Here is a 15,092-nt window from a genome sequence, read left to right on the forward strand (position 1 = left end):
ATTTACATTTACATTTAGTCATTTAGCAGACGCTTTTATCCAAAGCGACTTACAGGAAGAATAAAAGCAAACAATCAAGGTATAGTGCAATAAGAGCTGTTAGTGCATCAATAAGTGCTTGTGACAATTCTTTAAGGAGTAGAATACATTAACATTTAGTCATTTAGCAGACGCTTTTATTCAAAGCGACTTACAGGAAGAATAAAAGCAAAAATAATGTGTTTGTCTATCTCTCAGGACTTCTCTACTTCTCGATCTGTTTGTGTCTCTCAGCCTTGAACACGTTAGTTGCTAAAAACCCAAAAGCCACATGTACAACCCCGATTTCTAAAGAAGTTGAGATGCTGTGTAAAATTTTAATTTAAGACAGAATACATCAAATTCTGAATTCATCCATTTTAGTCAATGTCACAACTTTTTTGTAATCAAGGCTGTAAGTTTCAAGTACATAATTCCCTCAAACAGCTGAGCAGTTTTAAATAAGCAGTGCACTTGTAAGGACCCTCTTTTAGCAGCAGATGAATATACATTTGCGAGTGACTTTGGTGTACAGTAGCTCCTAGGGGTTTTTTTTGGTTTGTTTTAAATATACGAAAATATGTTCTAGTAGAAACTCGAGATACAGATACGAACCCAGAAAATAGCATAATATGGCCCCTTTAAGCTATATTTGGTATAACAGGGCAATACTTGTACGTAGGTTCAATTCATTGTTGGTTTTGGTCTTTTTGTGGTATTAAAGATACGTGGAAAAGTGGCTTCTAAAATCCTGCACCCATCCCAAATATTAGTAGTGATAGCTATAAAAGTAGAGTGAGTTGTAGCCTGTAGTTTATGGAGAACTGTGGGGCACGATGCTTCTAACTGGTTGTTACAATGCTTGATATTCCTTCAGGTCTAACCAGGAGATCCAAACCTACGCCATCGCCCTCATCAATGCTCTTTTCCTGAAAGCACCAGAGGACAGACGGCAGGTCAGTGTGCAGCACTCAAAGCACAGTGCTCTGTACTAGGAAAAAAAGCACTGAATACGCATAATAGATAGACAGAGCTAGAATACTAATAATGTTCCATCCTCACATTACGCTCTAAAAAAAAGCCACTAATACATAATGCACTGCCATTTCTTCATAAAAGTGGCATGTTTTTTGGTGTCAGAGAGCTGCAGATATTGCTTCATCCTGGCTGCTAATATTTGCAGCAGTAGGTTAGTTAATGCTAATCCTACGAATTAGACGCCTGTCTGCCAGCTGTCAGGATTCTCCTTGACAGTCACCTCTGTAATGACACGCTCAAAATAGTACTCGCTTTCCTTTGAAGTTTGCACATTTGTTATGCTGCAGTTATTTAAGAATAGCTCAGCGAGGTAAACCAACTGAAGGAGGACTGCTTGTGCCAAACAGACAAAGAGCTTGGATGGAAACCGAGCAGAGAGCACTCATTAAGGAGACTTGGGTGGCTAAATACAGTGAAGAGTGCTTATTTCTATTAAAGTCAAGGATTCAACTCAATGCCAGCCAGTTGTACACTATTTCACATCCTTCATGTGTTATGATGGAGAGTACAATGTGAAGAAATCCACTGAGATGATTAAGTGAAACCTGGCATTTCTAGCATGTTTGCAAGATTTAACAAATGTAGCATGAAAATATTCATATAACATCCAAATATACTAAAATATGACAAACAAATGCATTCTTTTAGCAAAGCCAAAGACTTAAGGAGCAAGTGCTTTCTCTGGATGTCTGTCCAGCATGTCACTCATCCCAGTCATGATGTCTCATATGTTGGCTCACCCTGCAGTGATAACTTCTGTCCCAGCTCACACAGTGCACGACAACACTGTAGCGTTTCATCCTGTTTCATACTTTGTCACTTGTCTTGTGTGTCCCGTTTATAATTAGTTCTCCATGTTGAAAATTTCATTTGTACGTGTTATTTTAACTATAGAGATACAACTATTTAAAGGCTTGTTCTCTTAAAAAGCTGTTCTATAATACACATCAAAGAACAAGGACAGACTAGAAACTCACTAATTGCAGTCTACAGATCAATGAAATCCTACTTAAATAAAATCATTAAAATATAATGACTTTTAGCAGTCTGATAAGCACAGAAGCCGTGAGAGGCAAGTAGGAAATTCTGGTGATCCATTTTCTAAGCCTGATTTAATTGTTTTTTCTCCTGGGTTTATAATTAATGAGCAGGTTGAAAACAATGTTTGATAATCCATCTTAGTTCCAAAAGTGTTTTTTTTTATTATTATTATTTATGAAACAGATTTTAGCCAGGATCTTTTTTCAAAACTACTTGAAGGTGGAAAAAAAAAAGTTTGGGCGAAAAAGTTTTCACAACTATACATTTGATTTAGAGCAAATTAAGCCTGAAAATATATTTATATCGTAAAATATCTCTCAAAAATCCTCTGTCATTTTTAAAAGTGCTTATGAGAAATGCAGGAGAGTGGAGGCGGAGAGTTAGTTGACATGAGGAGGGGGCGCATTTGCCTTCATTTTATTGTGGGTTCTAACATTTCCTCCTTTTTTATGGCCATGTGAGTCACAGTGTGTTCAGATAGGCGTCCTTGAACATGCATTCATCTCCAGCTTCTGTTGTTCACCACTGGAGGGCGAACTGAGTCAGTTCTTTTGAGATAAATACAGCTGGCTGGCACTGTTGAACTGATAACTAACAGTGCTCATATTAAGTACATTAGAGGGGAGCTACTTCTCTGAATGTGTGCTTTTTTTCTCGTACTTGTGCTGTTTTTATAGTTTCCAAATGGAAGAGATTGGACAAAACCATGCAGCAATTCTGGCAGCAGCTGAACTGAGTTGTCTTTCCAGTTTAGTTTTGAACAGGTTTTTGTTTTTTACGCTGACGAAAATCCTCAGCAGACTTGGTTAACATCTTCAATAAAGCATCTATCGGGGCATCACATTTTAATGCATAAAAATTGAGTTTTAAAGATCATATTTTCCTCTGTGGGTTGATAGATTTTCACAGCTCTTAGGTTTGTGAAATCCTTTCAAAACCAGTCAGCTGACACTGCAGGCAGGCCTGTTGAGGGTTTTAAAAAGCTATATGTCGTGACTACTTGATGTTATTATTACATTTTGTGGTTTTATGTTTTTATTTTGTTGCATGCTGTGATGTATCCCTGTATCTCATTGTCCTTGTGTGTGCGCTCTTTGTTTCCATCACTGTTGCGCCCACGTCCCTCCTCCCTCCCTTCAACTTGTAGGAGGAGTATACTAACCCGCTGGAGCAGCACCTCACTGTGAGTACACATCCCTCAGCATCTCATAGCGTCCTCTCCGCCCCACAGCCTTTCTCCTCCTTCGCTCTCTATCTCTCTCTGTGTCATGGATAGCCACTGCGTCAGCCACACAAATGAAGAGGGAGCTTGCTGCAGCAGCAGACAGACTGTGTTGACAGACTGAAGATGTTTTTTTACAGAAGGTGTGAAGGGCAAATGCTTCAAAGCAGCGATGGAGATGTAGCTTCAGAGTGTTGCTGCATTTCAGTAGTTGTTTAAAATTCCCATTAGCTGTAGGTAGACTTGAAGTTACTGCTGCGCACTTCTCTGCTGTGTAATAAAGTATCTTCCCTCATCTGCCCCGATGCGTTGAAATAATGTATCTCTTTACCCTCAGGAAATGGCAAGCACCTTGGCTCAGAAGCACCTGCGATCTATCATCCTCAATGTAAGTGTGAAATGAAAGTCTGGAAATATTTCTGGCTGTTTCAGATAAACATCAGAGTTAATGCTCTGCTTTACTGGCTATTAAGCTCTCAGACGACAATGAAAACAAACGAAATATCCAGGTGTGAATCCAGGAATCAAGCAGTTCCCAGAGATTGTTTTAGAAACTAGTGGCTGAAAAACCTCCTATATACAAAATATTTCTGTTCAGCCGTATTTGAGACTATTCTTTTTTTTTTGTGGTCGTTGGAGGTGCTGGAAGTTTCATTCCAGGGACCACCAGTTCAGAAAGTGTAAAGATTTACTCACTGGGAGAGCTTTGACAGAGAACCAGCAAATGTGATATGACATGAAGTCTGTGAAGTGGAAAATAATCTGCTCTGAAAGTGATTCCTTTTGGCACTGACTCTTCTGGAAGTGCCTGACTGAACTGGCTGCAAATGTCAGTGGGGGAGACGCTGCAGTCCTGCTCCCCGGAGCAAGGAAACATCCTGAAACGGCTCCAGCATTGTGTTCTGCCAGTCTGTGCACTATATTAATGAGACCTGCTTACCTGCTGGACTCTCACACTGTGTTTTATGGCACATCATTATGCATCATGCACGGTCAACAATTAATTTATTAGGCTTTTAGATTTGTTTTGTGCTGCTTGATTTGATGTGCCGTGACTTGCTTGAGGTTTTGCTCTTAACTAAGTAATCTTCTTTTCAGCATGTTATCAGAGGAAATCGACCAATCAAAGCAGAGATGGCACATCAGCTGTATGTGCTGCAGGTATTGACCTTCAACCTTTTGGAAGAACGAATGATGACCAAAATGGATCCCAATGACCAGGTAAACATTTAAAAAAAAAAATCTCTTTTGGAGATCATCAGATCATTTATTGATATAATGCCATGTAATCTGTTAAAACATTCTCCCATGTGAGAAAGACATAAATACTTACTTAAGTAATGTTAGATGTTAAAGAATATAAGAAATCATTTATGGTATGTTCAAATAAACAACATGGTGATTCAAACTGATCTGCATCAATAAAGTTTGGGTAGGCAGGGCCACAAGTTTGCAAAGGAAACAGGACAGTAATTCTTATAGAATTGCCACTGTAAAATGACATTGAGATCACAGCTATGATCAGATTGATGGAAATGAATGACTTAAGCCCTTTACATACTCCACAAGAACAGAGAAATTTGTACATTTCATACTTCACAAGAAACTCCACTGCAGAACTCCTGGGAAGTCGTCATAGGGTCCTCCCATTGCAGCACACGTCTCATTCAAATTGAATGACATCATTCAGTCCTTGCAACCCTGGGAGAGAGAAAAAATGTCTCTGTTCTTGCAGAATATGTATTAGCCTTTACTCGCACAGGTTACCGGATGAAGCATTTGCATATGCTCAGTGCTTGTTTACATTGTTATTACACTATATTACACTATGTAAAAATTCCACAAAATCCCCAAAATAGTCAAAAATAATTAGAATTATGCTGCTGTAATGCTAAAAGTGTCACTATTAATGCTGATATGTTCACAACATGTTGTCTTGCTGTGTTTCAGACTCAGAGGGACATCATTTTTGAGCTGCGAAGGATTGCTTTCGATGGAGAAAACGACCCCACTGGTACAGAAAAGAGAAAGGCCATGTACACCAAGGATTATAAGATGCTGGGGTTCACTGTGAGTCAGCTTCCTCTCTAATACTTATTAAACCAGTTGTGTAAACAGATTTAAATAGAGACTTCTTTATTGTCTCCTGATTCACGTGATTTGTGTTTCACATGCAGAACCATGTCAACCCGGCCATGGACTTCACCCAGACTCCTCCTGGCATGCTGGCTCTGGATAACATGCTGTACCTGGCTAAGGTTCACCAGGACACATACATCAGGGTTAGTCCTCAGACAGGACTTTAATAGTCCCACAGAGGTGGATAAATCAGCCACGCCTAACATGTCTTCTCACTCTTAACAGATTGTCCTGGAGAACAGCAGCCGCGAGGACAAGCATGAATGTCCCTTCGGCCGGTGTGCCATCGAACTCACTCGAATGTTGTGCGAGATCCTCCAGGTCGGAGAACTGCGTAAGTAGATTTGACAAGAGGTGAAGCTGGTGTACTTTTAATCCACTCTGCAGTCCAGGAAAGTGTCATACTACTTTTCTGTTTTTTTCTTCACTATTGTTTTCTTTTGTGCAGCTAATGAGGGCTGCAACGACTACCACCCCATGTTCTTCACTCATGACCGGGCTTGGGAGGAGTTCTTCTGTGTCTGCATCCAACTGCTTAATAAAACCTGGAAGGAGATGAGAGCCACAGCTGAGGACTTCAATAAGGTCAGAGATTAAAGAGCTCTCACAGCCACTTTGAATATATTCATATTCATTAGAGGTGTGAATCAGCAGAGGCCCCACGATATGATTTTATCCTGATACTTGAGTCACGATACGATATTATTGTGATTTTAAGCATTTTGCGATATGGTGAGCATTGCAATCAATATCTTGAAAAGTTTTGTCAAATAAGAAAAAAATTCTCAGTCTATTCATCTCACTTCAGTCTTTTTATTTCTCCACAATGAGCGTCAAACCCACAGACTGACCAACAAAGTATTCAGTCAAACTGATCTTAACTGATATCAAACATGTATGGACGACAACTGCAGCATTTTATCAAACTTTCCTCAACTTTAAGCTTCACTGCTCTTAATCTTTTTGAATGGAACATTAAAAAAAGTCTAACTTTGCAGCATTATTTCGATATCCACATGGTGCTTTTAGATGCCTTAGATCTTCTAGTTTCATATGATACAAGTATCACCAGTATATTCCTAAAAGTGAATCTGCCGAAAATACTGATGGCCCATGAATCGATATAATATCGCCACGCAAAATATCACGATACTATGCTGTATCGATTTTTCCCCCACCTCTAATATTTTTTTTTTTTTAAGATATATTTTTTTGGGCATTTTTGTAGCTTTTTTATTGATAGGAGAGATATTGAGAGTGAAAGGGGAAGACAGAGGGGAAGACATGCGGGAAAGGGCTCCGAGCCGGATTCGAACCCAGGCCGCCCGCTTACGAGGACTTGGCCTCTGTGGTATGCACTCTACCAGGTGTGCCACCGGGAACGCTCCCCCCACCTCTAATATTCATATAAATATATGTATATATCCACACACCGGCCTCTTTCTAAGGTACTATATCATAGTACAGTGGTGGACCCACTCTATTGCTTTGTGGTATTGCTGCAGTGAGAGGTTCAATGAAGATGCCCTTTCATATTGGAAACATTAGCGGTGTTTCCATTTAAATGGAAAGCAATTTTAAGCAAATCTAAATTATGGGTTCCCTAGGGTGGAAACTAGGATGCAGGGTAGTTTGGTCAGAAGTTTAGGCGCTATAGGCAATGTATAGATGTAATCTACCAGTAAAAAGAATAGAAGAAGTAAAGGTCTCAAACTGGAAACAGAACAAAACCAGAGTCATCTAACTGTATCTATGAGAAAAAAATGGAGAGAGGTCTTCATGAATTTGGTTGAGCTGGGCCAGTTTTAATTGTTCTTTCATGTCAGCAAGCATGTTTCATGCTGAATAGAGAAATCAAATTGATTTATATTCCAAAAGGGTAAACAGCAGATCAGTCGTGTGATAGAAATGCTCGCTACATCAGAACATAATCGACACAGGTGTTCTCATGTCCATTTAGCACATCAACTATTTTTCGATGAAAGCAAGAACTACCTCAGGTATAAAAAGTTTTTCGCACAATGGAAGTAATTTATCCAATTTGTTTTATATAAAAATTTGTAAGTGGAAACAGATTCTCAGTAGCTGAATATTAACTTTTCCCCCAGCCTGTCAGACCTTTGAAACTTCAATTACAACTGGCTGCTAGCATTTAAAAAGAGGTGAAACGCTGAGGTTTGCTCAGTATGAATGTGAGTAATGTTGGGCCTCATATTTAAACACATTTAAAAACCACTGTTGCTGCTTCATTCTTCTTCTGTGTGTGAGCAAGCAGCCTATTGACGCAGACAGCTGAAAGGTTCCTAGTTTGACTAATACATGGCAATTATATTCTTAATGCTGTCCATTTTATTTAAAGTACCTTGTGCAGATGCTCACATTTAAATCAATTACGACTCTTAGAGACAGTTATTTATAAGGACAAAGGTTCTTTTGTTACAAAATACCTGGAACCATTTAGTATCTATTTTAAATATTCATGCTAGTTCATGACTGTCAGCAGAATGAGTCTCTGAATGGGATAATTACTGTTCTGTGAATTACAACTTTAACAGCGTTCACGGTTCACTAAAACCCTGCAGGTACATCAGAAAAAGTGAGACCTGCCAATACATGCCCATCATCTCTTAATATTTTGGAAGTCTAAAGTGTTTTTATTCCAGCTTTCCTCACTTGTCCGTATGTGTGTGTGTGACTGTGAGCAGGTGATGCAGGTGGTCCGTGAGCAGATCACCAGGGCTCTGGCCATGAAGCCGTCGTCTTTAGACCAGCTGAAGAATAAACTGCGAGGTCTCAACTATTCAGAGATTCTGCGTCTGCGGCAGTCAGAGAGAATGAGCCAAGACGACTTCCAGTCTCCCCCCATCATGTCAGTCTGCAGGAAACAGTATAGTATTGTACACTTGTGTGTGTTTGTCCCTGTTGCTCATGCTGTGTTTGTCCTCCAGTGAGCTGCGGGAGAGAATTCAGCCCGAGATCTTAGAGCTCATCAAGCAGCAGCGACTCAACCGGCTGTGTGAGGGGAGCTGTTTCCGCAAACTGGGGAACCGCCGGAGGCAAGGTACAAACAGTATCAATACAATCACTTTGATTTTTTTCAGCTGAAGGAGTTCTGCTGCTGTTGGTTATCAGCTAAGCATTGTGTTCCTGCCTCTTTTGTAGAGAAGTTTTGGTTCTGCAGACTCTCACTGAATCACAAAGTGCTGCACTATGGAGACCTGGATGAGTCACCTCAGGGTGAAGTGCCTTTTGAGCTACTGAGTGACAAGAGTAAGATGCATTTATTTCTTCAAGTGGCTCCATCGCACAGTTAATAATGTTTTGATTACACACTCGATGAAACATCCAGTAGCAGAGCACACTGTATCTGTCAGTAGGCTGACAGTAATAAACTTTTTATTTTTTATTTTTTATTCCTCTCAGTCCCCATCTCTGACATCAAGTCTGTGGTGACCGGGAAGGACTGCCCTCATATGAAAGAAAAAAGTGCTCTGAAACAAAACAAGGTAATATGTTCTTTTATTGTCATTCTGCTCACTTGGCTGTTGTTTCATTCTTCACTTAATGTGTTGTTTCTCCCATCTGCTTTTCTCAGGAGGTGCTGGAGTTAGCCTTCTCTGTCCTCTATGATCCGGATGAGACACTCAATTTCGTTGCACCCAACAAATATGAGGTAAGCTCAGAAACAGTAAGCTTCATTATTCAGTATAAGGGTTGCAAAATTCTGGGATTTTTCAAAGTTGGAAACTTTCCATGGGAATTAACAGGAATGTATAGGAATAAACAGAAATAAACCGGGAAGTTACAAAATTGAAGGTTGGCCCTTAACAGGGAACTTAAAAATAGTTGGGGAAAATATGTTTTAGCATAATCTTGGCTAAATCTTTGCTAAAACAACCAGATTTCATGCCAGTACACTTGAGTATCTGCTATTCCTCAATCACATGCACACAGTACACTTTTTGCTGCAGGGCTGCATTCCTCCATCACACGTTCAATTCAATATTTACTGTTGAATTGGACTTTTTTGAAGGGAGAGTAGCTCTTTTTATTCAACATTTTAAATGGGACTTTTTGGGGGGTCCTTTAATTTTAATTTTTGAATGGGTGGGGTCGGGGGGGATGAGTAACATTTAACTCAACATTCATTTTTTTTGTTGTTCAATGAAAGAATTGATTTTTCAATTAAATAATTTAAAAACTTGATAAAGTTCTACTTACAAATAAATCTGTTGAAATGTCATGTTGTTTTAATTTTGAACATTTCTAAAATTCCCCAGCTTAACTTCCCATGGAAAGTTTCTGGAAATTGGCCGGAAATTTTCCACCCCTTTGCAACCCAATTCAGTATTAATTTCAACAACTGGTCTCGTATGTGTAAGGTGAAGAGGATATTGATCAGGGGAGCCATGAAATGTGTAATTGTTCCAACTTGAGGAACTTTCCCAGTCAGAATCTCAAAAATTCTGAATATTTCCACACCACATGAATGCAGAACGAACAAACTGAGTTGACAACATAGCCTCCTTGGTGGAGGTAATTAATATCTGAATCTTATTATTTTGGTTTTCTTGCTCGCAACTTTTGTTTTGTTTCACTCTCACCATCTCTCATCAGTTCACTTCCAGCTGCAGCAGGCAGCTATTTTCAACAAAAAAACTACAAAAACCCCACAGTTTTCCAAACCAAACATCAAACAGACACAGTTAGTGACTAACTAACAGGGAGCGTTTAACAGAGCCAGATATTTTCCTCAGGAGTTGGTGGAGACCAAAATTGAGCTAAAATAAAAATAGCTATTGAAGTTACATTCATCAGGTGACCAGAAACAGGACTCAAGATACATACTTGCGTAATGGGGGACACACTACACCGAACTGAATGCTCAGATTAAATTAGTATTCTCGATGAAGCCCAGACGTTCTTCTGTTTGTTTGCCAAATAAAAGATTTAGTGGCTGTCGTGATGAAGAAGACGTCACAGCATGATGTCATTTGAAACACGGCATTAGACCAAGAATTATTTGTTTAACTACCAAAAAAAGAACATCTAGCTGATCAGAAAGTACCATACAGATTTAAATTTCGAACGTGTAGTGTAGCTACTGTGGCTAACATACTATTGTCTTTGTGTGTGTGTGCGTGTGTGTGTTTTGGGAGCAGTACTGCATCTGGACTGACGGGCTGTGTGCGCTGCTGGGCAAAGAGATGGGCAGTGACCTGACACGCAGTGACCTAGATACTCTCATCAGCATGGAGATGAAGCTCCGCCTCCTCGACCTTGAGAACATCACCATCCCAGAAGCCCCGCCCCCCGTGCCGAAGGAGCCTAGCTCGTATAACTTCACCTACAACTACAGTTGAGATGTGTGCGTGTGTGTGTTTGCAGTGCATGTGTGTGTTTGTCAAGGATGGGTACACTCGATCTTTTGATGAATTCAGCTGCACCCGAGAAGGGACACTTTGAATATTTTTTTTTTACATTTCAGAACCTTGGAGACTTTTCTCCATCCGTGTTTGTGATGCTGTACGGTTCGTCAAATAGGAGAAATGTGTTTATAGCTTCACGGGAAGTTCAGAGGTCAGGGTCCACTACAGAGCAGCACGGCTGGAGCTGGCAGGGATTCAGTGAGTGAATCTCATTTATCAGTGCAGTCTCCAGGCAACATCTAGATTTATATTTCCCATTCTTTGCTGTTTAAAGGTACAAACCTGCTATAAAGTTAAGGGATACTGTGCCTGATGGGGAATATGGATAAAAAGCTGTACAAATCTGCAATTTTTTTAGGCAAATTGTGGCTTAACTGGTCAGTAAAATCATGCATGTGTTCTCTCTGGCAGCAGAAGATGAAGTAAAGCTACCTTTCCAGTTGTAATACTGTGTTTACTTTGATTCAGTCTGTCCTCCGACATGACAGACGTTCAGTGAAACGTCACACAGGGTAGAGTGAGTGGGTTTGCACACTCACACACTCCTGGAATAATTCAGACAGTGTCTTGCTCAAGGTCTCAAGTTAATGTCGGGGGGATCAGACGTGAGGTTTCCTCTTCCTGATCAGTACACTATGCTGCTGCCCATCAAGGTCCCATTAATGTTAAGGAAAACATGCTGAAAATCAGTGATAAAGTGAGGTTGAATCGTAATTTTAAACTCATGTTAATAAGAAACAGATGGGATGTAAAGATGATATCTGATACTTTTACTCTGTCCATCATACTGGGACTCAAAAGTTGCAACTAACTATTATTTTCATGGATCTCAAGAATTGATCATTTTATCTATGAAATAACATAAACTAGAAGGATACTTGGAGAGGGAAAATCTCTGTCAAGGCCAAATGTGAAAAATGATTTGTTTATTCACCCTATGATTTGGTTCTACTTGAAAATGTAATGGGTACTTCCTCGGTCCATGCTATAACCTTCAACCAAGTTCCAGTAGTTTTTTTGTAATCCTCATTACAAACAAACAAACAAACCAAACCTTGTTTCGTCTGACTAATATCATAAACATATGGAAATTTTTGGCTTGTTTGCTTAAAAACATTATTTTCCTCAACATTTTGAGGATGAATTTCCTGTCAATTTACGAATCAATTGTTTCAGCTTACCAAAAGTGGTGCTGTCATCATTTATCTTTTTACTGCTTGTGTTTCCTGAACAATCATGCTGCTTCAGATCACTTATCTCCTCTGACGAACAAACCTTTCATAGTCTGTTAAACAGTCTGAGTAAGTACAGTATATCCCACTGAACTGAAACTGTTCAAGTATATGTGGTGCGAAGATACCTTCTTTATGTGTGTATTTGTGTGTATGTTTGTGTGCAGATTTGGAGATTTTAATGTAGGTTCTTTATGTCGAGATGTAAGAATTAATCTCAATATTTCATGAGCGTAAAGCTCTGGGCCAAAGCTCTAACGTGCACATTGTTTTTTTCAACCATAGTCACTGCATTGCCTTATCAGTCAAAGTCATTATATATATTTTTTGGTAACATTAGTGTTTATAAGCAGTAAGAGAATGGCCTATGTATTCTCCTATGAAGCATTCATAACTGATGTACTGGTGTAATGACACTTAATCAATGTTTGATAACAGTAAAACATAGTTGAAATAATATGTTATCATATATCTTAAATAATTAACATTGAGCCGCATATTGGCTTACAGTATAACAATTTTACAGTGTGTTGTAAAATCAACATTTTGGGTCAAATTATTGACTTGATATATTACTATTATTAGATCATTATATTGATAGTGTATTATTAAGTGTTCATATAATAAGCTGAATAATGTACAGCTAGTGGGTCATTATTGGAAAATACAGGTTAATCTCAATAAATTAGAATGTCATAGAAAGGTTTATTTATGTCAATTCCAAAAGTGGAAATAACACATTATATAGATCCATTACACACAGAATGAAACATTTCATGTCTTAATTGATTTAATTTCTTCTTATTATAATGATTATGGCTTACATGTAATGAAGACCTGCACTCAGTACTTGGTTGGGGCTATTTGACTTGAACTACTGGAAATGGACTTTTCCATGTTATTCTAATGTATTGAGATGGACCTATAAAAGCCTTCAGGGTGATTCAACACCTGCTTTACCCTGTAGTTATTTATTTCACAATAACGACCAGCTGGCTGTGCATTATTGCTTTCTTATCAAAAAATGATAACTGTTACACCAATTATGAATGCTTCATTAGAGGAGTAACAGTTGTTAAGTAAGACATCAATAAACGCTTAAAACTGTCCTCATGTCTACTACGACTACATTATAGTGTCCCATCATCCATTTATGAATTGTTAATACACTGCTTATAAATACTAAATCAGGTGTAGGTTAGTATAAAGTGTTACCATATTTGGAAAGATTATAGTGACAAGTTAAAGTGGTGTTTTTTTTTGGTGAAACAAACTTACCTGAACATTCCAGCAGTGTTTGATGGCCCTTGAGTTTGAATGAATCAGCAGTTTGCTCTTTTTCTGTCGCACTGCACGGGCAAATGGGACAAAAGAGCAGCTCTGTTTTAGAAGTACAACCCTCAAATGATTGAAAGCAGGTCACACACAGCTGAGTGACGTGGCTGTGGGCATCGGGAGCATCCAGTGCTGCTCATGTATGAGCACACAGTATTGTGCGCTTTGTATACGGTGATATAAATTATATACTGTTGCTTGATGTCTTTTTCTTATTTCCATAGTGTCATTGGTTTGTGTATTTTATTCACGTCACTTTTAATGTCCTGTCAACTTCTAAACCTGTACTAACCACTACTGTCACTTGTTAATGCAGAATAGAATTATATTTTTGTAAATTGTACAATCTTATCAGCTGTGAAGAGAAAGGGTATCGAGCTAACAGCATTTTCACTTTGTATCACTCTGTACAGTACATTCAACACGCTCATTTCTGTGTAAGGACATTTCTCACTTAAAAAAAATATATATGTCACATTTTTTAAAGTCACACAACCACATATTTCATACTACAATCACCTCATGTCATTTAGGAATGACACCCACTCCAGCACCTAATGATGATGTCAGTGTTAATGTATCTTATAATGGGAATAATGAAAAGTACCATTACTGTTTATGCTGTTTGTGAAAAGGAATATATTTGAATTTGTTTTCAAATAATGTTTTTGCGTTTTGCTTTTTACCTGATGTGGGAGGTTGTAAAGGTTCCCTGTGGAGTTTTAGACCTCTAGTCCTGCTGTAGACCTTTTTTTCTAAGAGTGGGTCCCCTGTTTGTTTGTCTCGTGCACACAAACAAGAACACACATGCGATACACACACCTGCCAGTGGTTTCACTCTCCTCCGCTGACCAACAGGTGACAGTAATTCACTAAAAAATGCTGCAATGCGCCAGAAAAGGCAAAGAAGACTGCAAGCGATTTAACATTGGTATAAAAAAGTATTTTAAAATACTTAAAAAATTTACTTTTACGACACGTCTACAAGGACACATGCATTTTGGTGAGTAACACTGAATGTAAACTCAACTTTTGTTTACAAGAAAACTCCACAGGGTCCCTTTAACTGTTAAATAAAACCGTATTTTATATTCCAGCGATTCATCGAGCTGCAGCTAAAATATTTCAGCAACCACAAAATACCATGGTGATGAAGGATTGTTGCATTGGATGTACTAACACTATGACTTGAAGTTTTCGCATCTGGTACTCTTTTACATGACTTGCTAAACTATTTATTTACACTTGCTAGTGATAGTAAAGAATGACATGTTGTTGGATAAGAAATGACAACATCAAATCTAAATATGGTATACATATAGATCATTGTATGTATATACAGTATTGTGTTGCCTTATTGAAGAAAATGTATTATGTTTTGTGTGAATAAATACAGTGTCTAACTACTGTTGAACCAACGCTTTTCCTTCTCTGCCTCTTTGTTTTTAAAGAGCAAACCTGAATTTATTGAACCACATTAATAAAGATATATTCTGATACATCATTAAACAGTGCAAGTTCAGAACATAAAGCCAACAATGCTTAACGTTACCCATCAAAAAAAGATTAACACAAAAATTGCAATAATAGCATGCATGCCAGTATAATTATTTAAGTGAATTAGACGGATTTCCATAT

At 38.5% G+C, this 15,092-nt stretch overlaps 1 protein-coding gene across 5 annotated transcripts in view; it reads left to right on the forward strand.

Moving 5' to 3' along the window:
- The window catches only part of elmo2 (engulfment and cell motility 2), a 28,702-nt gene extending 13,830 nt beyond the window's left edge, over window positions 1-14,872 (forward strand). For 2 of the 5 annotated variants that reach the window (XM_059328451.1, XM_059328452.1), the window contains exons 10-23: window positions 896-974; window positions 3,245-3,280; window positions 3,657-3,707; window positions 4,418-4,540; window positions 5,270-5,389; window positions 5,497-5,601; window positions 5,684-5,792; window positions 5,907-6,043; window positions 8,164-8,327; window positions 8,407-8,519; window positions 8,621-8,728; window positions 8,882-8,964; window positions 9,054-9,131; window positions 10,621-14,872. In XM_059328451.1, the coding sequence (XP_059184434.1) occupies window positions 896-974; window positions 3,245-3,280; window positions 3,657-3,707; window positions 4,418-4,540; window positions 5,270-5,389; window positions 5,497-5,601; window positions 5,684-5,792; window positions 5,907-6,043; window positions 8,164-8,327; window positions 8,407-8,519; window positions 8,621-8,728; window positions 8,882-8,964; window positions 9,054-9,131; window positions 10,621-10,821 (1,507 nt within the window). In that variant the 3' untranslated portion in view covers window positions 10,822-14,872. The remainder of the gene's footprint in view (window positions 1-895; window positions 975-3,244; window positions 3,281-3,656; window positions 3,708-4,417; window positions 4,541-5,269; window positions 5,390-5,496; window positions 5,602-5,683; window positions 5,793-5,906; window positions 6,044-8,163; window positions 8,328-8,406; window positions 8,520-8,620; window positions 8,729-8,881; window positions 8,965-9,053; window positions 9,132-10,620) is intronic. The other 3 variants (XM_059328453.1, XM_059328454.1, XM_059328455.1) reach the window with 2 other exon arrangements.
- The last annotated feature ends 220 nt before the right edge of the window (window positions 14,873-15,092 follow it).

Source organism: Centropristis striata, chromosome 3 (assembly GCF_030273125.1).
Source record: "Centropristis striata isolate RG_2023a ecotype Rhode Island chromosome 3, C.striata_1.0, whole genome shotgun sequence".
NCBI lineage: Eukaryota > Metazoa > Chordata > Actinopteri > Perciformes > Serranidae > Centropristis > Centropristis striata.